Raw genomic sequence first — 27,329 nt, 5'->3', positions numbered from 1 at the left:
TACGATCCTGTAATGCTGATAGTTGCATCGTTCGCATCGAAAATGAAAAATCACAAGATTGAGCAAAGACACGGACATCTAAAATGGGATTTACCTAGACAAAACATACATGATGCATGATCAAGTTACTGGAGCTACTGTAGGTACAAGCAGACACTTCTACAGAAAGTGTATAAAGATTATCTCTGTGGTCCCTTCAGGAAGTAATCATTCAAATCAGTCAATAGATTTGAAAAGCTAATTTGATGTAACACAGTTTCATGACCTTTTATGAAATGCATTGAAATATTATGCAAACTAAAGACACTAGTGTTGCAAATAAACAGAAAAAAAGCTTAAATAAAGAGCATTATTGATTACATATAAAGTATTCAGGACAGGACAAACACAGATCAATAATTTAAAGACCATTTAAATCTGATATTATTTACTATATCTGTAGCGACACTTAAAAACCAAGAGGACACATGTGTAAACTGATTGTTAAAGTCTATTCCTTTACACTGGAATCACTCACGTGTATCCAACCGGAGTAGAAAAAGTAGCTCTCTCTGATGATTTCTGAACACAAAGGTTTATCTCTGCAAGTGAGACGATAACAATCTGAAAATAGCAAAGGCCATTTATTGCATACACATGGAGGAGTAAAGCTGACAGAACCAAAACCCTTCGGCACAAAGTGATTGTGTATTAAAACAGAATATCCGTCTCCTGATCTGCCAACGTTTTCTTCATGCAGTCTTTTTTTTTGGTAGAACTCTGATAATTGGTCCCGCAGCAAGGTGGTGTTACATGTGGAGGATGAGACTTGAGCTGGCAGCTGCTGTCTCACCATATTTCCGTTGCAGTCCCAAACTTCAAGGGGGGTTGGTGGTGGGGGATTCAGTATCACCACACTTCTGATTGTTACAGTATCACTGCAGTATGATGGAGGTACTTGGTGTTTTGAATGCACAGTTTTTAAGAGTTTCTCCTTCAGCATAGCAAACTCGCGTAACACGACTGATGAGTCTAATAGCCCAGCTATAGATCAGTGAAGCATTTAAAACTACATCCTATCAATTTAACCTGGAGTGGCCTGTAAAACAAAAGCCCCACCGACTAAATTCTGTTGCCTCTTTTATATCTTTAAACATTTGTTAGCCTTGGGTTTTTTTTTTAACATTCACTGTTAAATCACATACATTTCCAGCCACAGTTTTACACTAGACACATATTCACGCATCTAAACTGTCTTTCATCTTGTCATTAAAATAGAAGAATAACATGCGGACAAAAAAAAAAGACTGACATTACAATGAGCTCTTCAGCGGCTAATTACACCGTCACAGGATTCACATCACAAAAGTTTCCTATTTCAGCACAGACAGCGATGATTCTTTGTGATAACTGCAGAGTTTGATGAGATTATAGATGAGCGAAAAGAGTCCAGTTGGTAGCGACAATCTTTCTGCCCTTTGCTGTTGTTCTCTCGCCTGACGTCTTTCACAAATTATGTTATGGCACAGAAATGTTTTGTCTATCTAATAAGCAGTTTTAAAGCAAAACTAACATTGCATGGATTGCCTGCATATGGATCCTAATATAGGAGTATATCTTGGCAAGTGTTAACATCCATTCAAATAATACGTATATATATATTTTTTTAAATTTTAAAGACAGAAGCCCTTGCATTTGGAGTCCCAGTCATGTCCACTTGGAGTGATGCAAGGGCTACAGGCACTCGGATAACACTTCGTGCTTGTCTGGCGTCATCAAGGACATTTCCGACTGTGGCTCTGTGATGAAGCTGGCACTCAGCTGGAGTTTGAGCTTCTCCACTTCGTAGTTATGCAGGTACTCCTGGATCAGGTAGCGTTCTCGTTTGAACCGAGCCTTCACGTCTGAGGGAATATCCGGGATCATCCAGGCCACGAAGAATTTCACCACAAACACCACATGCTGCAAACAGGAGGCGATCACATGGTAAATATAATATCTGCTTTGAACACTGATGTATCCTTAATGGAAGAGACAGAAAAGGAAAGTCTTACTTCCATGATAATAATGAAGGCCATTTTTGCTGCCAGAATGTGCCAGAACTGCATTGTGTGAGTATATTCCTTCTGGTGACCGGGAGGGTAACGATAGTCACGATATCTGTACGACACAACAATCAGAGGAATATAAAACCATCTGTGAAGAAATCCTTTCCTTTAACATTAAATTTTTTTTTTAAGTTTTCTTATTCCAATATTTAATATTCACAAAAGATCCATTAAGTCCAATGTATCAGTCACATAAATTCCACATTTAAAGCCCAAAGACTGTTTTCCATTGAAACTTCCTAAAAACCTATCGAAGTTCAAAGACCAGCTGAAATCCGGTGTAGGTTACACAGCAAAGAAGATGGAAAGGCTTCTCACGTTTACTTGTTTCCATGTGCACATGTGGGCCGTCTGAAGGTGTTCAGGCTTGTTATGTTAATTGGTGACTTTAAATTGCCCGGCAGTGTGAAAGGTGGACCTGTCGACTACGGTGGACCGGCTCTTTGATCAATGTCAGCTGGGATAACTTCAGCTTCCCGTGACCCTAGGTTTGATAGACTTGGTATAAACTGCTCAGTAAAATATCTATATGTATTTATTAGCTTACGGTTTATACTTAGGAAGCTTTTTAACCAAGAAATTCAAACAGCATGATGAAAATGGCGAACCTGGAACAAGGAGATACTGAAACTGAACATCAAAAGAAACACGTTTTTCTATTTACAAGAAACAGGTTTTATCCTGTGAATGAGATGACTATCTGAAATATTCTCCATAATGATCTGACAAAAGGTAAAAACACAGTGAGATGCACAACAAGCGGTCCGACCTGCAGGTGGTGGTGGAGTTATCAAACCAATCGTCCTCCGGCATGTTGTCCTTTGGTATCTGAGAGATGTTATATATGGACAGACTGTTGTTGATGTAACCACTCATGCTGGCCTTTTTACTGTAAGCATACAGGTAGACCATGCGAGGAATCATGTCTGAGGTGAACGCCATGATGAAAGCCTGGAATAAAGGGAAACACAAAAGACTGGCGTTGAAACTACATGCTGAAACAATTTCAGGCTGAACGGGACATATGAATTGGTCAAATTATGTTGAAAATTTACATTTATAAAGTTAAATATTTATCATGCATTCAAAAACATCAATTAGAACAGAGTAACATAAAGTAAAAAGAAAACGTTACGTTTGTAACGACAGAAAGAATGGCCACTGCGTTGAGGATCTCCTGCCACGCTCCGATGTTTCGGGCCTTGGATGCCACCGGCCGTCTGAACTGGGTGGTAAACTTCCAGGCGTCCACCCTGATTTCCAGGATGTTGTTGAAGAGGGCCAGGAGCGGAGCCAAAGGGAAGGAGGCCACAAAGAGAGTGATGAAGCCAAACTGGACCACTGAATGACCGGGAGAGCAGCCAGACAGAGAGGGTGCAGAAAAAGAAAAAGACAGAGGGGAGATGCAGAGTAGCCATTAGTGGACATTTGAAGCTGTAAAAGTGTCACTTGGAATTTATATTTTCATACGATGGAGAGCCAGAACAGGGACATAACTCACCCATCTCTAGGTACTCGTAGAACAAGCCCAGCTGGCTGAAGTTCTGCAGGACGTGGTCCTGCTCCCAGCGGCTGTAATGGTTCTCGGGGTTGTGTCGGCCCTTCCTGCTGCTCCACCAGTTACGAATCAACCTGTCAAGAGGTCCATAAAGAAGGATCGTGAAAAAAAATCTGGTCGGCACACTTTACACAACTGTTACAGCAGACGTCGGGCTGTGCATAAACAGATTTCCAGAGAGGAATGATAATCATATGACCAGAATGGAAACTATGAGATTAATAGTCACATTTTGTCTGCTGTTATCGACTGATTCACATAAATGACTGAATACATTAGAAGCATTCTGTTCCTTACACTTGGGACATCTCCGGTACACTGATCTACATCAGGTTAATTGAAAGTGCATAATAAACTATGGAATAAGTAAAGTGTGACATTCACACTGACCCAATAAAATGGAAGGCCAGCTCTATATTAATGGGATCTTCAAACACCCTGAACCTCGACTGTCTCTGCTGCAGCCTTTAAAGACACACAGACTCCTTAAACTTCAACAAAAACTGATTCTATCTCCATGACTTGCACTGTGTATTTATACATTATCTGGCTAAGGTGTATCCTGTATTTCACCAGGTGTAAGCTGGGATTGACTCCAGAACTCTGTCACCATAAGTTGGACAATTCAATATGGAAAATGAAAAAAAAAAAAAACATAAGAAGAAAAACATGCAGTTAGGATTTTATTAATTTTGCACTGCAGACTCCAGTTTCTAAATGCGAGATGTCAAAGTAAATAAAAAGCAGATACATTTCTTTTTACAAATCTCTCATATGTAAACCATCAAACATCTTCCCAAAGTTAATTCTTCAATTGAAAGGTTCTGGACATGGTTCTCTGCTTTCGCTCGAGACACTGTGACGGCACATATTTATACACATGAAATTATTATAATTTGTCATGACTTGACAGGAAAATGTAATTTAGAGGCAATAATCAATGCATCATTCAGCCACCAGCTGAAAAGTATTAAATTTTTTCTAATTTTTAGTCACTTCCATTTTGATGTAAGATTTTTCTCTCGATAGTACAGCAGACTCTGAATGAAGTCATCAACGCAGAAATTTTATAGAGTTCAGAGGCAGTTTTGATTAACACAGACTGATGTGCACCAGTGTATTTTGTGAGGTCAAAATTATGCACTGAAAAGTTTTGTTCTTGTTATGGCTGAGTGAGTGAATGAATGCCTGGGCCAGTGAACTGTTAACCGTCTGGATGGAGGACAAATATTTGATGGACTCACGGCAGCAGAGCCTCCTGAATGTTTCCCCACAGCTGCTTCCCAGCCATGACAATCACCAGCTGCGTGGTCAGCTCTATCAGACAGCCTCCAGGGTCACACTGGGACACAAAGACACATTTTTGAAATTAAACATTTCACACAAATCTCCAGTTTATGGAGCTGCAATGATACAATGAAGAGGCTGCTGTTGATGTTTTATCATAGGGCTTTTCATTGGAGACAACTCAGTGCACAAAGATATTGTTTTGAAAATTGTCCTGCGGGTTTAAATTTCTATAAAAACTCACCTCCTCATTTCTTAGTTTGGTGATTTTGCCAAACATGTAAGAGTATTCACCGGGATAACCCACAAATTTTCCTTTGAAGAAGGCCACATAGAAGCAGGAGGAGTAGTAGTTGACAAACTGGAACAGAAACATCTTCATAGTCAGCCTGTTTTCATATTCCAGATGGGTTTTGGGTATTTCTGCAGGAAGATAAGCAATAAAGACGGCACTAAGTCATCAACATCAGAAACGGTTTCAAATGTTTTTTTTCCTATCATTGTCTGCACATCTGTTGAAATCTCTTTACCCATATCTGTGATCCAGATGGCCACCCTCTCGTAAAAGAAGTTGAGGATCATGATGATGACGAAGTTGATGCAGGATGCAGTGACAGAAGTCGCCAGTTGTGGAGTTATGAATCTGCCCACCAACTGGATCTTCCTCATGGGATCTTTGATGATACTTGCGAAGGCTGCATGCACAGCCAGCCTGTATGCTATGACCCCAATAATACAGGCCACGATCAGAGAAATCTGCAAAGACACACATATGGTATGTGACCGGGCATCAAACCACTGTCTGCCTTGTGTCATGCTGTCTCACTGTCACAATATGCGGCTGCCTTATGGAGACAGTACATTGACATACACACAATTCCTGCAATCTTATTTTATATACAGCAGTAAATACTAGTTGTCTAACCTTAACCATAGCCTGGCCATAAAATAATCACTTACCCAGAATAAAACAGTGGCTCCAGAGAGGCAGAAGCGAGCACACTTGCTGGTGATGGGGAGATATGGCTCCATTTCCTGGAACATGAATCATTAACTTACTGATTTATTATTAGTGGAGAATCCATTTTTTTGTATTCATCCGTTCTTTTGTTGTGAAAATTTGGCACAATTGAATTTTGGTTCATCACAACTAAAACAATTATGTTTCAAATTATAACTCGTAGAATATTCATCTAAACTAACTTTGTACCAGAAAAGACATCTGATTGGTTATTTAGTTCAACTATATTTCTATTGATGGGTCATTTGTGGGTGGAGAAACTAATTAGAGAGGGCAGGACACACAGGTGGACTGATTTAGCTGTTTGCAGAGGAATCCATGGGAGTCTCAAGCCAAGCATTGATCGTGTTTAAGACAAATTAAGTTGTTTGTTTTCATAAGCTTTTAAGCTTGTCACGGGACTCGTGGAATTTATGGATGACATCAACAAACTTGTGAGTAACTTGATTCATTGTGGTTTGATTCACACATCAACACCAAGACACAGACTAACACTGACAACAACAATACAAGTAAAATTCTAATTATTTGCAAACTGAACAAGCATCACATACACATTGTTTGAATGAATGCTGCAATGTACCTGTGTTATTCGATTTAGTCTCCTGTTTGTGCATCTGATCTCAAACTCGGGCCGAATTTGAAGCTGCTGCTGTTCCTCCTCAAAGTCCACCAAGTCCCACTCGTACTCCAGCCGGGCCTGACGCCGCTTCCAAAACTCCAAAAACAGAGTCACTGTCACAGAAAGAAAACAATATTGTAACAAACAAACAGTCATTTTTTTTTTTTTTTATGTCAAATAACTTTTAACATGTCACTGTTCTCATGCAGAGGTGTTTGTGTTCAGGATCTCCATTTTTCTTTGGCCGAATCTTATATGACCCTAATCACATTGTGACTTTGGTTCCAATTAAAAACAGAGTTCCTGTGTTGGCTTTTTGAAGTGTAATGTGTTTCAGCTGTGCCATGAGTCATCATTTCTTGGTGAAAGGACTTTGTTTTTGTTTTTTTTATGCACTCCTGGCCTGCAGCGTGCTGGCAGGCTGTGCTCCCGCTCATGCACAACAACATAATTGCGTTGGCAAGTTGTTCCAGGCTGAAGCGGTTTTAGTAAAGGTGGACGTTTCAGTGTGAAAAGGCTTTAACTGTGAAAATCTGTCCTACGTGGGGGGGGGTTCATCATTGGATTTCCCGCACAAGATGAACACAGGATGAGGTATAATGTGCACAGACTGTCACATACCCCAAATCCCCATAAATATGGCAAAGAACACCGTCCCCTCATTGTCAAACAGATGGGATTGCTGGAAGAGAGAACATGGGAGAGGATAAGTTCCTTTTTGAATTGGTGGTAGTGACGTACCAGTTAATCAGCTAGTTAATATTTTAATTAAACCCACTTGACTCAAAAACATAAAATCTCACAGCAAATCATTTTCCGTAATTTTTAAGTTCTAAAGTCTTAATTTGTCAAATACAGATGGAATTAAATTACACATACATCAAATCAAGTAAAACAATTACCCAGGATGAGAGACAAGTGGAGTTGAGCTTCCAGAAAGGACACTTTTTATCACAGAGAGGACACATCACAATGCTGCCCCCTACGTCAGCATTGCATATTTCTTTGCTGGGAAGAGAAACAAAACCAGTAAACCTAAATATAATCAAAGCCATAACATACAATTTGTATAAGTGAGGGCACTAAACGTCATAGCTGTATGGTAAAGTCACTCATTTTTTGTTATTTCTTTCAGTGTTTTCAGTGTTCCCTACTCCCAGTGCTCCTGTTTTATTTTAAGCACTGGTGCTTCGCCATCTTTCTGTGATCATTGCTTCTCTTTCTCTTATTCCATTTGATCACTGTCTGATCTCCCAGTGTCACACCCGTGTTTCCTTTATGATGCTTTCGATAGTGTGTTTGTGGTCTTGTGCCTCACATTGATTAGTACCGCCCCAGACCGTACTGGGTTAATCTTGTTCTCTCTTTTGTGTATTCAGTGTGCCAGTCATGTAGTTGGGAACCAGGATAGTTACCAGTTGAGACTGTGATATTTCGTAGTTTACAGTGTTCACAAAGAAAAATTATGCATTCCTGCTGGAGGAGTCCAGAAAATATAGTGGATTTAGTTCCACTATATCTTTGCTCTATCTTTGTTTCCTTGTTGGGTTAGTTTTGGAATTTAGCTTTTTTTGACCAATGTTTGAGACCTTTGGTAAACAGAATAATTTATGTTTATGTTTTTATGGTTTACATTTGAAAGAACGTTCCTCAAAAAGTGTTTTTTTTTTTTAATGTTTGAGTTCATCAAATGAAAATAATTAAAGTCACTATTCCACTAAAGGCTTTAGCATTAATATTGTGCTCCCAGCTTTGAGACCACAGTTCACCGAAATCAATTCACTGGTCCAAAATGACACTACAGCTGTTTATGATGTTTACAGAAATGATCGAGGCACTTTATTTTCACTTCATCAAACATTATCCAATATCTCACATCACTGCTGCACTTCTGGAAGGAAATTTATGGAAGCTATAGTCTTGGAGAAGGTCTTGCAAAGAGATGCAAATTATGGTGAACAATTAGCTTTTTTAATACAAAATAAAATGGCTCTCTATTATAGATTTGTAACGAGTTAGATCTTGGTTAAAGGTTCAGTTGTTGGAATATATACTGTTTTTGAGAAATATTTATTAAACTCTGTCATGATTGTGGATGGAACATTTGATGAAAGTTTTACAGAGTTATCCGTTTGCAGAGTATTCCCTACAAGTAAAACATGTAAAGAAATGTTATGAGGTATCAAACAATCAATCATTTTCCTGCTCTGATATTCTGAAGCGGAACCCCTACAGACTAAACATTGGGTGTGTTGAGATATTTTTAAGCGAAGACTCACTGAGACCTCAGGACCAGGAGAAAACATTACGCTTTTAGCGACAATAAGCTTTAAAATGAAGCAATTTCAATGAAATATGCTCTGTACAACACAGAATTCATTGCAAGACAATGCTTTAGAACTTCAGGTGAACAAATTAACATTTGAGAGAATAATTTCATTTGTTTGTGTGTCCACACATAGTTTTGTTCACTGAGCGCTCCATGACGCCTCCTGGTGGTACAAACCTGGATATGTTGTCATCATAACTGAGCAACCCATAGGTGAAACATATAAAACCCATGACGGCTGCAAAGAACAGCATCTCTGTGTAGAAGCCCAACCAAGCGAAGTAAATCCCAATTTTCTCCCCATAGTACTTCCTGCAACCAGAGAATCACGCCGTAGAATCACATTGGAGAGCAATCAGTTGCAATGTCGACCTTCATGAGGAAATAGATTTTTGTTTACCTGATGAGGTTCAGAGGCTGCTCTTTGTAAAAGCAGAGGAATCTGGCCCAGTGTTTGTACAGATTGAAGCGTTCGCTTTCACACTCTGCATTTCTTGCCCTTTTCCAGTATCGACACTGAACATATGAGAAAGGTAACACAATAATTTGCTGAGCAAAAAATAAAAATCCTCAAATGACTCTGGTAACCTCAACATCTGATCTTACAGTATTATTCCTTTTTGTCCAGAGTGAAAGCAAAAGTGTGAAATGCAGTGTCACTTACTCCAAAATAAGTCACACTAATTTAAGGCAGTAAAAGTCACTTTTAACTGCAAAAAAATTACAATACATTTTGTATTCATTTTGAAGTACTTCTGTCAGTATGTATTCTGTAATGTGATGAAATATACTGTAAGGAATCTTTTAATCTTGTGTCTCAGTGAGCAAATATTGATTCAAAGTACTTAATATGGAACTGGGTTACTTGAACCTTTTGGATCACTTCGTAAATATTGCATGTCGAATCGTCATTTTAAAGGAAGTGTAGGTAGAAGTCACAGAAATAGACACTCTCAAAAAGTGTTCGAGTATCGAAACCCTGTTGTTTGCTTGAGTGTCTGTGTCTTACATCATGCAGTGGGAAGGCTGTTGTGTAGGTCCCATTGCTGAGTAATCGCTTGATTCCTGTCTTGTCTTTATCTTTCCGGTCCTCTTTGAAGTACGGACAGCGAGCCAGGATGTAGAACACCTACATTAATAACAAGGAAGGGATTTAAAGTGAGATTAATTTGGTATTAACGTCAATTGATTCAAATGTGTTGTAAGGCTTGCTTCATTGTTGCGTAAGCAGTGTTCAACTCTGCATAGAAACATTCCGTAAACAAACCCGTCTTTTGATCAACTGGATAGAAGCCTCTTTACAATTGCAAAGAATGATTAATAATGTAAAAAGAAATAATAAATCCAATGAAACATACAATTCTGTTTCTGGTGGATGGGGGGAAGAACGTGTCTTTGTCGTTGATGAGGAAGAAGTCCATCTTGTTCTTGTCGAAGGGGTAGGTGAAGAAGTCTGGCTGCGGGTGCATGATGTGATCCGGCAGTCGGAAAGGCTGTGAGAGCCACTCAAGGGGGACGTCCTGACCATGGGGAACATCGCTCTCCTTGAAGGGAACTTTAACCTTCAACACATCTGCGTAGGTAGCCAAAACGTCCCACGGAGCATGAATCTTCAAGAAATATGTCTTTTGGTCTTTAGAGTCCTGGAAGAAGACGGTGAGAAGGAAAAGAAGCACAAGCTATGCAACTTTGTAATTAGTTTTAAATCTATTATCACTAATGCCAGAGAGCATTGGAGCTGAAGGAGGCTTCACCTGCTCCGAAGTTGTCAAATTTAAATTTGCACATGTGGAAATCCACTTTCTATAATCTTCAGCAGACTGCCCATCGTTTTCATTCTAAATGCTGCTTTTTGTAGGTTGGTGTGAGTTGTTCCCACCAGTGTTTCCTTTTTTTTTGTACAGACTTGGCAAATCAGAGGGTCCCCAGCCTTTTATATAGAGGAAATCTGGAGGACAAAACTGTGGGAGCGACTGCATGGGAATACCAAATGGCAGGATCATATAGCAGATCCCTTTAAGATGTCTGTCTGAAGGATTTGGGTGTGCCTCAGTGGTCGGTCCACTAGGTGGCACAGCTACTCTGCAGATTAATTTCTTACTGATTTGTCCTCCGTCTCCAGCTCCAGTCCCGCTTTCTCAAGGTTGGCCTCAAACTCCCTCCTCCTTTCCTGTGGATAAACACACAAACCACAAGCATTTGAGCCACAGACACCCAAAACGTCTCAATTCATTTGCTCCTTTACCTGCATATGTCAAGGCAGGTGGTTGGTTGAGTTTAATTTTCAAATTCATACTAAAACATTGGCTTGTAGTGAGATCTGAAATCGTGTAACAGACAGGCATACAGATGTTGTCATGACATAAGTACCGAATACTGTTAAAACACAGCTGAATAGGTTCAGGAGACATTTAAAACTGTCCTAAAGAAACAAAACCAAGGACATTTGATCCATTTACATGGGAAAAGAAGGAGACACATTCTTAATTACCCTGTTTTCTATCTAATACCATAGAGATGTAATCCTGGAGAAAACATACATTGCTGAGTTTCTTGGCCATTTGGTTTTAATCATGTTATTTGTTTGAGGTCAGTAGAGCGTCGAGAATCTTCTGATCTGAAGGACCATGAGTCTGTCATCACTTTTTTCCAAAAAGAGATCAATAAAATACATCTGCCAGCTGCAAATATTGTATAAAAGCAATCAAATATGTTAAATGAAAGCCTGGAAACTATCAATAAAACTGCATAGATGGAAAAGATTCGGATAAACTTACAGACTACTTAAACAAGGGGACACATTCTCTTTGAGGACAAAAACTCAGTTCACTGATATAAACATCTGACAGCAAGCAAAACAAACCTGTGTCCATGGTGTGATGTTGGCATGTTCTCCCTGTGTGTACCTAGGTTTCTTCTGGGTCGAAGTTTATTTCCCCACAGTCAAAATATGTGTTTGAGATTGAGTAGTTTCTATAAATTGGGTTTACCCTTTAATGGAAGAGCAACAAGCATGTCCAGGTTGTACTGTTGTCTTTGCTCATTGTTAGCTGAGATCCACCTCATGTGACCCTGAGGTGGATAAAGTTGTGCAGAAGATGGCTGAATGGATAGCTGATCTGGCCTGTGTTTAACACTTGGTGGCAGCAGAAATCAGCTGCAAATATAACTGATCCTCAATTTCCACACAATCTTTAGTCATAAAGTTTACATTGGGAAAGCAATAAAATATTTTATTCTGCAACAGACAGAAATTATGTAAATATCAGTTGTGTCTTTCAAATCTGACAAAAAGTGTGTATTTCACTATGTATACCACCAAAGCTCACCATTTACTATGTTTGCCAATTACCAAACCAGATTTTATTCAAAGTTCTGAGTGATGCGTTTCTCTGCAGTCAACAATTTGAAAACAAAGCAAAAAGATGGATTTTTACAGCTTGAAATGTTGAAGAGAATTGTGGAATATTTGTGATAGCCAGGAATTTATTTTTAGAGCTGCCAACCAAACGTCTTTCATGAGGGGAACAGTAAATGGCTCAATTGTTTGAAATGACGCCTCCTCCCTCCTTCTGGCCTCCGAACATGTGATCAAAAATCACATGATTTTTACTTCATATACACTGTATATTTTGTTAGAAACTACATATTTAGCCTTTTTTTGGCATCATTGAGGAGATATTTTAAGTTTATTCTCACTGCCAGGCTGTTGAACATTAAAATCAAATAACATCTGTTCATTTAAAGAAAAATGAAACAACATATCAAATGTCCACATAAAATACACTTAATCTCACTTCCTCTTATGAGTACCATGAACTGAGATGTGGATATAAATTGTGTAATAATCTCTGTGAAGTGCTGAATGGTCAAATTACACATCCCATTTTCTGTTACCTGCTTCTTTTCACCATCTTTATCGTCCACGTAGGACAACACGAAGTCTATTCTGCGAACGCCGTCCCTGAAGAACACAGTGTCTCTGCTCGTATGCAGTTTGTCAGTCTGCAAGAGAAACAGTCACACAGTTTTATAGAGGGACAGAAGCACAGGAGAAATACACAAGTGATTTGCTCCTAACAGCAACCTGCACTTAAGTTATTATTTGTCAACATTTGTTCTGCTGTAAAAATTTTGCCTCTCCACGGTCTCTTATGCTCACTCTGTCAAATTGCCTCGTTCTTTTTTTTTGACATTTTATTGGAAGGTTAAATGAAACGATAAATAAAAATAAATTGAATTCCACCTGTATCATGGTGCATCAACTTGATGTCTCAGAATGTTATTGAAAAGTATTTCAGGATAGTGCTTTATTTGCCTGTAGAGGCTTTTTAGACAACCATGATGACAGTAAGAAAAAAAGCTGCATAAAGCAGAAGAAAAACTCCTTTAATTGAAAGAAACCTCCAGGACAGCAGAGCATGTATGGTCCACTTTTAAATACTGTTGAATACTAAACACTTTCACTTTTCCAGTGTGTCCCGGTGTGTTTCCAGATGTTTTTTGGTTTTTTTTGTGGCTGGTGAATTGTTATGCCATGTAGGTCAATGTTTGCACCACATTTCCTGTAAACTGTTAAAAAAAGAAACCCTCCTCTTAGATCTATAAAAACTTCACCACAACTCTGAAAGCCAGCTGAACTCCACCCAGCATGTTTATCAGGCACTCGCATTCACCAACAGACGGCCGTAACAGGGGCGTGATCACCGCTCATTAGACAACGAGTCCGTCATTATACAGCTTAATGAGGACATTTAGAAAAAGCCTTGTTTGAAGGATCAGCCCTGATTGGGAAAATAATTTCTTTGTGCACTAAAACCTACAATCAGTCATCACAGAAACCCAATAAAATTCATATAATCAATTAATAGATTAATGACATCATTATGGCATTGAAAGCCAAACAGACAACAGACTCCCGTCTGTGCAGCAACATTTTATTTCTGTCTCTGCTGGAGGAGCGAGAGGAGCTCTTTGAGAAACACAAGTCTTGTGACTCAGCTATCAAAGCAGCGTTAACAAATATCACCCACTCAAGGCCAAAGACACTGTAAACTCTAACAAAAACAACTGGATGACTACAAGCAAACTATCAAAGATTTCATAAACGATAAAGCCATGACAAATCATATATTGGTGCACTGGTGTATATCTGTATGGAGATCAGGTCTGTTCCTGTGGAGGTCATTACATTAAAAGTGAAATTACGATCAGCTGTCATAGGCGAGCGCCACAACTAAAACTGATTGATAATTCTATCGTCACATAAATTTTCCAGCCAGTAGAGAAGCAGTGAGACACTGCAGCCAAATGAAGAATCACATTTTGTATTATTTCTGCTGGGTGGATTCGAATGAGCTGCCTGAACATAAAGGAATTAAAGCTGTGATGCAGCTGACATCAAATATTTCAAAAGCTCCCTCCTCATATCTAACACATTTTCCTGACAAAGTTTGTAAACATGCTGAATAGTCCATACGTATCTTAACTTACCTCTGAGTTTCCGGGCAGTGGAGCCCTTTCTGATGATGAATTGACTCCATTTCCACTGCTGTCATCTGCAAAAGACACATATTTATTTTTATATTATATAGTACTATCTTTTCTTGTTATTCAGCGAAAGTAGAATTCACCACTTCTAAACTCATAACATCAAAAACTGCCTGAATTGATCTACGTGAGTTACGCATATACTGTAGGTAGAGAGGATATCTACATACATGTGAAGATTTCAGTTAGCTGTACCAAATCATTTGTCGTGTTTTACTTCCAAAAAGTAGTTCAATCAGTGTCTGAACCTCTACCTAAGTGAAGAAAGTGTGCACTTTCACCAATTCAGACAATGTAGAAATGTACAAAGCAGCAGGCTTTATGAAAGAAACATTCATTTGACAAAAAACATGTGTTCACCCTTCCTGTTTACATGCACTCAAACCCAAATAGGGAAACAATACTTAACAAATAACAACCCCTTCATTCCCACAGACATGTAGTCGTTTACTTAAGCTAAGATGAGCTGGTTATATATCCACGTGACACATGAGCGATAAGCCAGTCCATCCCTTTAAGAGTAATCAGCCAGCTAATAATCTGTATGGCATCTCGGACTGCCTCGAGTTGACAGGAGCCCAATAAAATTCCTCTGGTCTCCGGCAGATGAAGACTTTTGCCATATAAGACAGTGTTGCACAGAGAGATGAGAACGCTTGCAACACACACACACACACACACACACACACACACACACACACACACACACACACACACACACACACACACACACACACACACACACACACACACACACACACATTCCTGCAGACCCCCCCTCTCTCTCTCTCTCTCTCTCTCTCTCTCTCTCTCTCTCTCTGTCTCTCTCCCAGCGTGGCAAATTATAGGCGAGGGAATGTGCTCGTGCAGCAGCCTGCTCCCTTTTTATTCCTGAATGGTGGGAACGCTTCACTTCCTGTGGGGGAGGCTGCATGAAGACATTGGTGAAGGGGAGGAGCTGGAGGCTGAGGTCGGTGCTGCTGTACCAGAGGTCCAATCCCTCTGTTCCAATAAGAGAAACACACGCAGCATTCTGAGGACACAAAGATCTCTAGACTCGGTTAGCTTCGACCCTGAAGGAAGGCCACCGTTGATTAGACATAATATTGTGACAGACGGCAGCGGGAGCCAATCAGAGAAACACTGTGGCGTACGCATGCTAATGAAAGGCCTCCAGACTCACTGGAAAGGAATGAAAATATTCCATATCACTTGAAGTGTAGGAATCCTAAAGATACACAAAAGACCAAAACGAGGGATTTTTCCATGAACCTGGTGGGAAGCAGCGCTCACTTTTCTGTCTTTTAACCAGCTTTTTTTTCCCCCTCTTTTCGTTTTTGTCTCACTTTTTTGGTCGTAGTCCAACTGCGCACAGCCAGTTATCAGAGCCTGGCTTGTGTAAACAGAAGCAAAGGGCCAGCAGAGCGCTGTAGCCACTTCTCCAGAGAGAAAAATAAACTGGAGTAAAACAGAGAAGCTCTCCCTCTGTGAGTAGGAGCAGCAGTGGCAGACTACAACACAGACACACTATTGACTATCTCAGATAGGTATTGACTATAGATAACAATACACTCTATTCAAATAGCAAAAATTCACTTATGCTGAACAGGGAACTGTAGCTTCAAAAGGGCAGCATAACTAAATTACAACTCGTGTGATAGTAAACCCCACGCTCTTTTTCCCAATTACACTTTTACTCCTTGTTAAAGTTAATGACTTCACTTACATTATAGCACATTCTATAGCTGTCGCAGTGTCATGACATATCACGTGATCAGTCAGATCCACTTAATTCAGAACATATTCACACTTACACATCAATGGCAACAGTGAAGAAGCTCACACAGGCCTACAACCTGGGGTCTCGCCCACCTTGGGGATGCAGGATGAGCAACTGTACCAACTTAACCACATCAGGTTCAGTGGCTGAGAATCTTCTGTAAATGTCAGAAAGCCAGCAAATATACCACCAATCCAGCATGAAATCAGAGCGACATATTTATTCAGAGCTGTGGTTTTCAAACTGCGGTGCAGGCCTCCTCCTGGGAGCAGCAGACAGCTTCAGAGTGAACACAGTCTTTTTTCTAGCGTGATTTTTATTAGTATTGTTTGAGCAATAATCACGACAACAAGAAATGAAGAGTGTAAAACTAGTAATAATTTCATAAAACACAAGTGTAACAGCCAATAGTATAATACCTGCCAGTAATGCAATATATTTTTTTCTATTTTAGATGCAATACAGCCGATAACTTGCCAATAGTGTAATAGGTTACTTGAACCATCTTCATAACATTTTGCCAATAACCTAATAAGTTATCACTGAATTGTATGAAATGTTGTTCTTTCAAAATGTATTAACTGCTGCTGATATTTTTTATACTACAATCTTAGGTTTGCTCTAAACTCTAGTCTAGGCCATCACCGCTTCATTCACTGAGGATACATGCACTGCGATAATCCCTCAATTAAAAACACTTTTGCTATTTCATGACATTATTGGCAAGGTACTACTTTGCTGGTTTTATTACATCCAAATCGGCAAAATTATTTTATTACTGACAATACTTACATTATGGGTTTCTAAACACATACTTTTGGAATGTAATTAATTGAAAATGTAGTGGAGACAAATAAAAAATGACATAACAAATCTAAGAATGATAATGACTATAAGGTTGCGGACTTCATATACTTATATTATTTGAATAAAAAGCATTAAACTTGCATGTGAAGCAATTAGAAGTGTTTAATCGCCTGTGGATCCCATCAGTGGTTAATAACTCATGAAAAACATTTGGAAGTCTGCCATTTGACCAAGAAATTATTACATGGCATGAAACAACGCATGTGAAGCCTGACAGTTGGGAGGTCTGTAGGGGACCCAATGTGGTCCAAGCCCTGTAAAAAGGAGGGGGGGGGGGGGTCGGATTATCATCCCACACTGTGGAAATCTGTGCCTTAAGGTGAAAGTGCGTAGCAAATTGTCAGAGCACGGATTTCTCATTGCCTCAGACAAGTTCTAAGACCTGATTTAAAAAGTAAGAGACTTACTGATTACTCCTTTGCTTGATATGACCTCACCGAGTGGGTGTTTTATCCTTGTTGGTGTTTATCTGTGTGGGTCTTGGCATGCACATGTGTGCATTCCAAGACCCACACAGCCAGAAACCATCATTTCCCGAATGCCCCAAATTCATCCACAGACATCAACATGTGCATATCCGGCCGCTGTGAAACTGAAGGTCACAAGACACACGTATGTGTTGATAATCCTAATCCTATTTTTGTTATGTTTTTTCACTTCTGTAAAGATTCATGTATTCAGAAACTTTATTTCAAGCCCCTCACATATTGGAGCCTTCTTTACTCACAATGCAGCTTGTTTGTTTTCATTTTCATTTGAGTCTAATCAAGCGTCTTGATCATTTAGAACCGCCGGGACTCCAGTCATACCCAAAACAACTGATAGCTGGTCATTTTTCCTGGAAAAACCCAGTGCAAAAGCATCAATAATTCACTGTGTCCAGTACAATTACTGAGCTGTGGCAACAACGTCCTGTGCATTTTGTCATTTGGTTGGAAACGGGGAAGCAGAAATAAGTTCGGAAAATGGAAATCTTTTTACATCCCTCGTAAAATAAACATTATCTTCCCTGAAACCTGTCTTATAGTTGTATCCTTTCAACAACCAGAGAAAAGCTGCAGCCCGCAATAACGTGCATCCTGATTCACGTATGCTGAGGTCTGTTTTTACTGACGACCCACCTTTGACCTTCAACAAAAACCTGCTTTGTGACCTCAAAGGTGCATTAGACAGTCGAATAGGTTTGCACAAGGAAACATAACGGCAGCACTGATCCGTAACTTTTATTTACCCTCTGTCAACAATTTATGGATTTGATAGGCCTCTAAAAAATATTTCCTTTGTTGTCGGCATTGTTAGTGAATAACATCAGGTTGACAGGTAGGTAAATATATTATAATTTAGAAAAAAAATATCATTGCATTTCATCCAACTTCACCTTTTAGCTTGGCCCCTTAGAGAACAAATTTTATCATTCGATAACTTGATGTATCTTTGAGGTCTTCAACTTAAGATTCCCGCAGGTCCTGACTCAGTGTTTTAACCTCCGTTAGAATGAGCTCTGAAGGCCAATGAGGACTGGTCACTCAAAGTAATTAAAAAAACAGAACATTAGAAGAAATCTACTGCATGGTCAATCCAAAGAGGTCACTTGTGCCAATGAATCACTTCCCAGAAGAAGGTTGCTTATCGTACAGAGAGAAAGAAACTGCAGAGCCTTTAGAGTTCCTCTGAGTGATTGTGAATCATGTCAAATCCTCTGAAGACACGGCAACACTGCAATTTCCATTCCTCATGACAGCCTGCAGACAGGGATTGTAGCTCTAACCCCAGTGACACATGTGTGATCTCCTGCAGAGACACACTTTTAGACGTTCTCTGATATGTGTAACTGTCAGGGCGACTCAGTGAAGCCCACAGTGAGTCATCCAACCAAATATTATGAGACAGTCGCCTGAATCACAATCCAGGGTTGAGTGTGTCTCTAACAGAAGGATGTGAAAGACTGTCAGCCACCCACTTACCCACATACACACGCACAGCAGATAATGTGTGTTTTTCATAAGTGCCAAAATGTTGTAAACTTTAACCAACTTCACATTTTGAAGTATTCTATAGATTTGCATACAGGGGCATTGTTGTGGAAAAACTGTGGGAAAATCGCCCAAATAACCAAACTCAAATGGTTCAGAAGAATAGATGAATGTATTTTCACTACATATCAAATCCAAATATTGTGTTTTTCCCTCCACTTGACATATGATACTGAACAACCATTTTAGTTTAAGATCACTAATGACAGAATTGAAATATGACCAATATTTAAATTATATATACACGTGCAGTGTACGTCTGAATTGGTAACACTTAAAATAAGAAAATGTCAACAATATCATCATTTTACCTCATGACTAATTCCACTTGTTTAACTCTTCAATAAATGAATATCTACAAGAGAAAATGTGAATGCTTGACTTTAACTCTTTATGTGGTGTGTGTGATATTTTGGTATGATGATATAGACATTATAAAATTGTAGTTTTGTAACTGTTTGCAGCTCACATTACTTAATAATTCTGCACATCTGCTCAGTGATTTGTAACAATATAGACACAGACAATGCAGGCAGTGATTTAACATAAAAACGTTATGTATGTCGTATTCTCTTGCTCAGCAAATGCACATGTTCATTGCAAAAATGGTCAAATCGCTTAACCTTTAATTAAAAACCTTGTGCACATGCCTCATTGCAGCATATAAACACACACATAGATGCAGATTTGACACTTCAGCCATAAATGCAGGGCGATCGCAGGAGCTACCAGGAGGCAGAAGGTGAAGCACAAGCTGAGATGGAGGCTGATGGAGCACAGACGGACATCTGGATGTGATTAGCGGACTCACCAGAGCAAAAACTAGCACAACCGAGCAGAAGCAGAAAGGTGGTGTGCCATTTAGACGAGGTCGGCAAGAGAACGCCGAACAGAAAATGTGGACAAGACGAAAAGGACAGACAGGCATCACATCAAGCCTCAAATCTGCCCATACCTGAGTGCAGGTTTATCCTGAATGACGTCAACACAGCAGGTCCATCTTTAAAGGACAGACAGCAGGAAAGGGTTAGGAGAGATAAACCACACAGCTTTATTAAGTACTGAAGCTCTCCAAACTGTAGATAAGTCTCACTTACAAGGCAGGGCCAGGCTCTCACTAAAAGCCACTAATACAGAGAAAACAAACAAGCTAAAAGCCCAACAGGGCCTTTTATCACTGGTGGCAATCAGACCTGTGTTTCCATCTGTTGCAGAGAATCTGCAAAAGCAACACTGATAACCCGAGAAGAACGACGTGCAGTGTACGTCTGAATTGGTAAAACTGAAAAATTGTTTTCTACTATGACTCAAGCATCCTGTGTGGGTGTGTAATGTTCATGAAAAGCTCCAATAGCAGCTCTTGAGTAGCTCTTCCACAAAGCTGGTTCACACTGATTCTGACCAGCTCACTCTATGTAAACCTTTTTTTGTTTTTTTCACCTCATTGCACACTTTCTCCAGAGTTGTTTTTGACCTCATACATCAGTGCACAGCACCATGTAATGAAAACATGAACTTTTTTTCAAGTTGTGTGATGCAAACACGCAGGATGAGAGGGACGCTTCTGACGGGGAATTTGGAAAGAGAGCTGGGCTCGGTTGGCAAGCTTATTTTCTCACAATGCAATATTCCTCATAAAAACCACTTCAAACTTTTTTTTTTTTAATGTATAGACACATTCTAAAAGACCAATTAAAAAGAGAAAATACAACCATGAGTGTAACTGGTACAACAAATGCAGAGTTACATATAATGGTCTACCTTCATGACTTATAAACTAAAAGCCTTTCAAAAGCATGCCTTCTCAGGCTTGTGGTCCCAACTACCACTAACTGCAAAATCTTTTAACGGAAGACCAGCATCACCTAAAATTTGCTATCTAACAATTGATAATAGTTGACAAAGAAAGTAGATGTTTTTCTCCCTGTAATATAGAGTATTCAGTACAAGAGTGGAAGCTTTGTGTAGCAGGGGGAGATGGATCCCTGCAATCCCTCCCGGCAAATCACACCCTGCAAGTGTGTGACAGATTGCTCTACAACTCTACAACCGTGTTTTAGATGCCATATGGACATGTAAAAAAAAAAAAAAAAAACATCCGGTTGACCTGCATGTAGACATATTGTGTATTAATATTAATGTGACAAACATTTCACTCTGCTTCAAAGTGACGTGGTGCCTCGATAAAACCGTCCACCAGCGATCGCAAAAGACTGTCTCAATGAGTGCATTAGGATAGTGTGGTCGCTCCCTTTGTATAAGAAACGGCTCCACATTAAACTGAAATGTAAAACTCGAGTGCAGTCCTGGTAGAGCAACAGGAGCAGTGTGTACCATGTTACAGTGAAACCACATCCTGAGCTCAGACTCGCCCCTGAGTCTTCGATGAGGCGACAGCTTCTCTCTATCTGTCACGCCACATTTCCTGCCAAGTCAGTTTAGTTACAAAACATACAAAAGGAAAAAATAGAAAGCATTTTTCATGCTCGCATCAGACTCGTATTGGAAACAGGAATTCAAAATGTTATCTTCATGATATTGTCTTCCAAAAAAGGAGACTTCCTGACAAACCATCCTTCCACGCCACAAACAGAAGGAGTCACTCGCAGGTTCAATAGAGGATAAAATGTTATCTATGAAAGTTACAAACACACACAAAAATGCATGTTTGTCCGGTGATAGGATGAGAACAGTTATTGATGAATGCTGGCTCTCACAGGTTGTTTTTTCTTTTCGCATGAATGCGATGAAACCTTTGGACCCGTTGGTTTTCATATGTTTCATGAAAGAGGATTGACGTGTCCTCTGGTGAGGCAATGCTAGTTAAACCTAGTGACACTGTACATATGAACTCCTGCAGGCACTGCTGTGGCACAGAACCTCACATAAATAAATTATATTTCAATGGTCAGTGAGAGTGGCTGTTGTCCTCCATCTTTGTGTTTCATGGTGGCTTGGTTAAAAGCAAGCGAGCCACAGCAGCTCCGATCTAAACTTCAGACGGAATATTCACGTTACTCTAAAAACTGAAGTTGTTGTGAGGACACGAGCAGCTTTACTCTGACTGTCTCCTTGTTTGTTGTGAGAAATTATTGGCTGCTCTCCAATGCAGTATCATGACTCCATCAGAAAAAGAAATGCAATTACAATGCCTGTTTCCATAGCAACACCCTGGCTCTGCTTCACCTCTGACTGAAGGATGATTTCATTGGCAAAGATACAGACGGCAGCATGAGATCACCTTAAAAGGAGGCGGAACTCTAAAACAATCAGTAATTACTATCAATTACATTTAATATAGAAATCATTTGATGAAATTTGGCCGTTGGCCTGTACTTTAAAGCTGCCACAAAGAAACTGGCACCTCATGGCAAAAAAAGCATGTGAGCTTAATTAAACACATTTACAGGACAACCATGTAACAGGTGCAGTCAGGTGGTTTGGATGTAGAAAACCAGCCAACAAACTGAATATAAGCACTCAGTGCATCTCCTCTCCATCAGTGATAGTTGTCTCTAAATCTGTTTGTGCAGCTGTAATGGACATAAAACACGCCGGGGTGAGGAGAGACCCCTTTCTTCTGCTGTCTGCGTTTCCACTCTCACGTGTGACTGAATGGCCGCCCCGATAAGAGGCTGAACAAAGCTCTGACAGAATGAGACAAGGTCTATTAATGCTCGGGGCAGATAAACAGACATGTGTCTTTATTAACCAACCTGGCTAATTAACACATTAAAGGGTACCTAGTGCAAATGGAAAGTGTCTGATGGATATTCTATGAGGGTCACTCAACACACTTTGATAAGACATGAGTGTTGGAGAATAAAAGGGTCTTTGTCTTTCATTGCTTTTAGTACCCTTTAACTGAGGCGGTGTTATCAGTGCTACTATAGCCCCGGCCACTTCAATACTTCAGTTCATTAACCTGTTAGAGAGAAATACGTGTAGAGCCTTGATTCAAGAGGGCTAATTAATACTTGCATCATAATATAAGGTGAGGCAAGTCTGCTTTCATCGTGACCGACTGAAATTAAAATGTTGCAGAAAGAGGGATTGCTAATGATTTAGTTTGCTTTTTATAATTATTAAAATACAGCTTGTTAGTGACTTCCTGTGATCTGGGCCACTCATGGATGAAAATTAAAACATTAAGTACACCTTCAGCATCACCCATCAGAGGATAGCGATAGAGGTGGAGTCTATCCCTGCTAACTCTGGATTGGGGGGTATCTTAAGGTGTTTATACACAACTTTCCTGGATAAACCTATTTTGCATACAGATTACATGAGTAAATATCCTAATCTGTCTCACTTATGTAAACATCACTGTCACCATGAACCAATTCAAACTCATTCAAATATTTGGCATTTCAGTAAAGTGTTGGTTGATAGTCCAGAACTATGAAAAAGGGGAGAATCATCAAAGTTTCATATTGAACAACCAAATGTGGTTTAACTCAGAAAAGTCAGTGTCAGTGACAGGCCCATTAAAATGATTTATGTTATGACTGAAGGCTTTTTTTGGAGATAGGTGAACGAACTGTTTCGGGGGGGAAAATGTTATTAATGCTGTCACAATTAATAGTCATGGTGTTAATTTGAGAATATAATACACTCTGCAGTAACAGAAATACTGACAGAGTTTGAGAGCAATATACATGGGTTGTATTGGCATAGTTTGAATTCAGATTTTTATTTGGGTGGGTTTTAAAAGGCTGTTTGGCTGGTTGTGCCTCTCAGACCTGGCAACCCCGAAACACAGCACAATTTAGGTTCACATAAGATCAGAAATGGCAATAATGCCTTCCTCGAGATAATCTCTATCTTTGTCAAATATCTCTGCACCTCACAGTGTAACTGCTGCTATGACCTACAACTACTAATGAGCAATAATAAAATAGCAGAGAATGTTGTGGCCATCATTGTGACACCAGCACTAAAACTAAATAATAGTATGGAGATCAAATACTGGACCAAATCCACGCTCTTCAGCTACAGTATATCAATACTAAGCTCTTTGTACTCTCATCACAGGACATCCAGTTCTTTCGGATGCATTCACATCTTACGCTCTGACAAGCAGAGGTCAAATGATACACTGTAGATACAGGATATACACTTACTGCATCTCAAGACATCCTTCATCTTTGTTTAGCTAATGGATTCAGGTTTCTGTTCGCTAGACTCTGGTATTGAATCTCTGCAGCAATCTTTGTCTGTGCTAAATTTGTCATGTTTGTCCATGAAGATGAAATCAACATCTCGAGGTAGAGGTAGTTTAGTTTTTGAGATATGCGAGATATGGATCAAGCGAATCTGGACACAACTGTTGGGACACATTTCCATAAAAGTGGCCAGAATCAGTAATGCATTAAAGTGCATCAATCTGCTGCATCGAAATCTACTGTAAAAGCCGACTTTTCTATTCATGCATTGTTGATTAGGTCTTCTAAGAGCAATCGATAGTAACCGCAGAGAGCAATGTTTACCACCTGACAAGCTCCTGTTTTCTTTTGATTAAACTGCAAATTTTAGTAGACTGTATATTGTATACAGTTCCAATATCTAATCTCAATCTCTGTTCTTTCCTGTTGGGCAGCTGTGCTCAGGTGGCATTCTTCACGGAACAATGTCCCCTCAGAAATTAGAAACACAACACACAAACTCCCAGGATGACATCATGTAGGCCTCCAGAGAAAATGAAACTTTCAATCTTTGCCCATTCTCTGTTTTTCTATTTTTCTCAAGGACTGTATATACTTTTATTTGTCCAGACAGTAAACAGTGAGATGGACTGCCATAAATGACTGGGAGAAGGTCAGTGTGGCCTGACTATCTCAGAAAAAAGCAATAGACGCACAGACATGCACTGCACTTCACGGACTGTATGAGAAAGGAACATTTATTCAATTTGAATCATTTTGTCATTTTCTTAATTTAATCCACCCCAGGAAGCCTTGGGATATAAAGTAGATGGTTTTGGTTAAGGATATTCTCATGTTGTTGACTGTTTCTATCCAACTCAGGGTTGTGGGGAGCTGGTGAAGGTAGGGTACTCTCTGAACCGGTCATCAGTCATTCATAGCACAAACAGAAGAGAAAGAGAGAGAGAGGGAGAGACACACCCATTCACACACATATGGGCACATTGAGCTCATCAACTAGTACTGAAATCTTGTTTTTGGACTTAGGGGGAAAAGCAAAAAGAGAAAGGCCTACAAACTCTGAACTCTACACTAACTTCAACCAGGTAAATTCCCAAATTGAGGCAACATTTCTTACCACTACACCATTGTGTGGTCCCAGTATTGGTATTGGTATTGGCATTGTTTGGAGTAAACCTTCTGAACAACTTGCGTTATTTGCCTCAGTTTGGGATTAACCTGACAGTGGGAGTTGACTGAGGTCACAGTTGTTTTTAAAGACAGTCCTGTATTAAAAAGTAAAGATGCTGAACACCCAGTATTGTTTACTGTTTACTCATGACTTGCTGTTGCACACATCCCAAACAAACAACGACACACACACAAACAACTTGAGATTTAGGACATCATTAACAAATACCATTTTTATATGGAGTTACACGTTGTCTGCTACACTTTAGATCTCTGCTTTGACCTTTTACATGTTAATCTGTTTAGGATAAACTCCCCAAAAGTCGATTTTAATTGTATTATTACATCATTGGGCTGGTGGTTACCATGATCCGAGCTACTTTTTTTCCCCCCGGATCAGCGACCACATGCAGCCTTAAAGTCTGTGGCAGACATAAGCTGTAATGTGTCCCAAATAGAAATATACAGATATATTTATATTGAATTACCTGTGATCTGAGAGTCTGTGGCGCTCTGCAGCTCGATCAAAGTTTCATCCTTGGTCTTGCCAGTGATTCGCCTCATAGCGGTGTTGTTACTGAGGCTCAGGCATGAAAGTGGGCAAAGGCGGCGGTGAAGATGCGGTGGACTCTCCCGGCAGGTCGATCCAGACTCCGCCGTGAGGCTGATCTCCCCCCCCTCCTCCCCACCACACACACACAACGACCACACGTTGGAATCACGCAGTCCGGCCCGGATCGATGCGGGATTCATGGACCATATTGACAATATATATCGGCGATGGTGACAGAAAGTGGTTCCCCGATGGGCTCCGAGCCGCTACCCGACGACACCAGGCACCGATAAAGGGGAGTGGCTGGCCGCAGGTTTTGTGTCGGCAGAAGAGAGAGAGAGAGAGAGAGGGAGAGAGCGAGAGTCTGTGCAGGAGACGGGGAAATAGGAAACATTTGAAATAGATACGAATGCGTCAGGCTGATGGGTTTGTCTAATATTGCTGCAGGAGTCTTGTAGTGAAAGTGAGGAGGTTACCTGAAATAAGGAGACAAATGAAGCGCTGGAAGCGTGAGGTCAACACAATGAGGACATCTGGTGGCCGTTTGATTTACACAGACACGCAAAAACAAAGCATGAAAGAAATGAGTACTATATACTGTACGATTTGGTATTAATCGATACTAAGGAAATACAGGGCTAGCATTGCTGCATTGCTGCAACATGCTACTTTTTTTTTTTTTTTAGTATTCAAGTGTAATGCATCGTCAAAATGCTAAATCTGGATCAATTTTCATCATCTTTAACTGGGTTTTTGTATTTATTTTCTTTGGTTAATTAATTAGTTAAAACAAAGTTTAACAAACAACATTTGGGAACGTTTATAGGTAAACATTGTGTTCAAACAACAAAAACAACCATTTTCTCCCATACTAATTTCTGGATTGTTTTTCTTTTTTCATAAATGAAGTATACAAAACCATGACTCCAGAACAAATTCGAACAACATATTTTTGGTAGTGTTCAGGATGGCACAGAATGCATGCATACAGGCGAGCAAGCTCATTGCACTGGCATCATTAGATATCAAAAATAGCTACAAGAGCCTAAACATTGTTTTTTTTATTCAAATTTATAATGAACTGTACCCAAGAAACTTGCAAGCAAAATGTTTGTTTGTATAACTTTTTTAAAATATGTTATTTCTTCATTTCACAGAATGGACATGTTTTGCAGCTCCAGACAAATTTTATTTGGTGAAAAATTGTGGAGAGGGCTCTTTTGGTCATAAAGTTTGCAGACCACTGGTGTAGTGGTTAATACTCTCACCTCATGTTACTGGTTGGAGTCTGGGGCAGACCTTTCTGT

At 39.8% G+C, this 27,329-nt stretch overlaps 1 protein-coding gene across 1 annotated transcript; it reads right to left on the bottom strand.

The window, feature by feature from the left end:
- Positions 1 to 604: 604 nt before the first annotated feature.
- On the bottom strand, positions 605 to 26,122 carry ano5b (anoctamin 5b). Its single transcript, XM_080499216.1, has 20 exons — positions 25,958 to 26,122; positions 14,398 to 14,462; positions 12,802 to 12,909; positions 11,006 to 11,074; positions 10,263 to 10,547; positions 9,914 to 10,033; positions 9,305 to 9,420; positions 9,082 to 9,216; positions 7,478 to 7,583; positions 7,197 to 7,257; positions 6,537 to 6,688; positions 5,893 to 5,967; positions 5,463 to 5,688; positions 5,177 to 5,355; positions 4,890 to 4,987; positions 3,589 to 3,719; positions 3,223 to 3,428; positions 2,857 to 3,038; positions 2,034 to 2,139; positions 605 to 1,941 (listed from the first exon to the last, which is right to left on the bottom strand). The coding sequence occupies exons 1-20, from the start codon at positions 26,031 to 26,033 to the stop codon at positions 1,714 to 1,716; spliced, it is 2,724 nt and encodes a 907-aa protein (XP_080355342.1). The 5' UTR covers positions 26,034 to 26,122; the 3' UTR covers positions 605 to 1,713.
- Positions 26,123 to 27,329: the final 1,207 nt, after the last annotated feature.

Source organism: Blennius ocellaris (assembly GCF_963422515.1).
Source record: "Blennius ocellaris genome assembly, chromosome: 1".
NCBI classification, from domain to species: Eukaryota; Metazoa; Chordata; class Actinopteri; order Blenniiformes; family Blenniidae; genus Blennius; species Blennius ocellaris.
The sequence above is the reverse complement of the archived record's forward strand: the minus strand, read 5'-3'. Positions and strand labels throughout refer to the sequence as shown.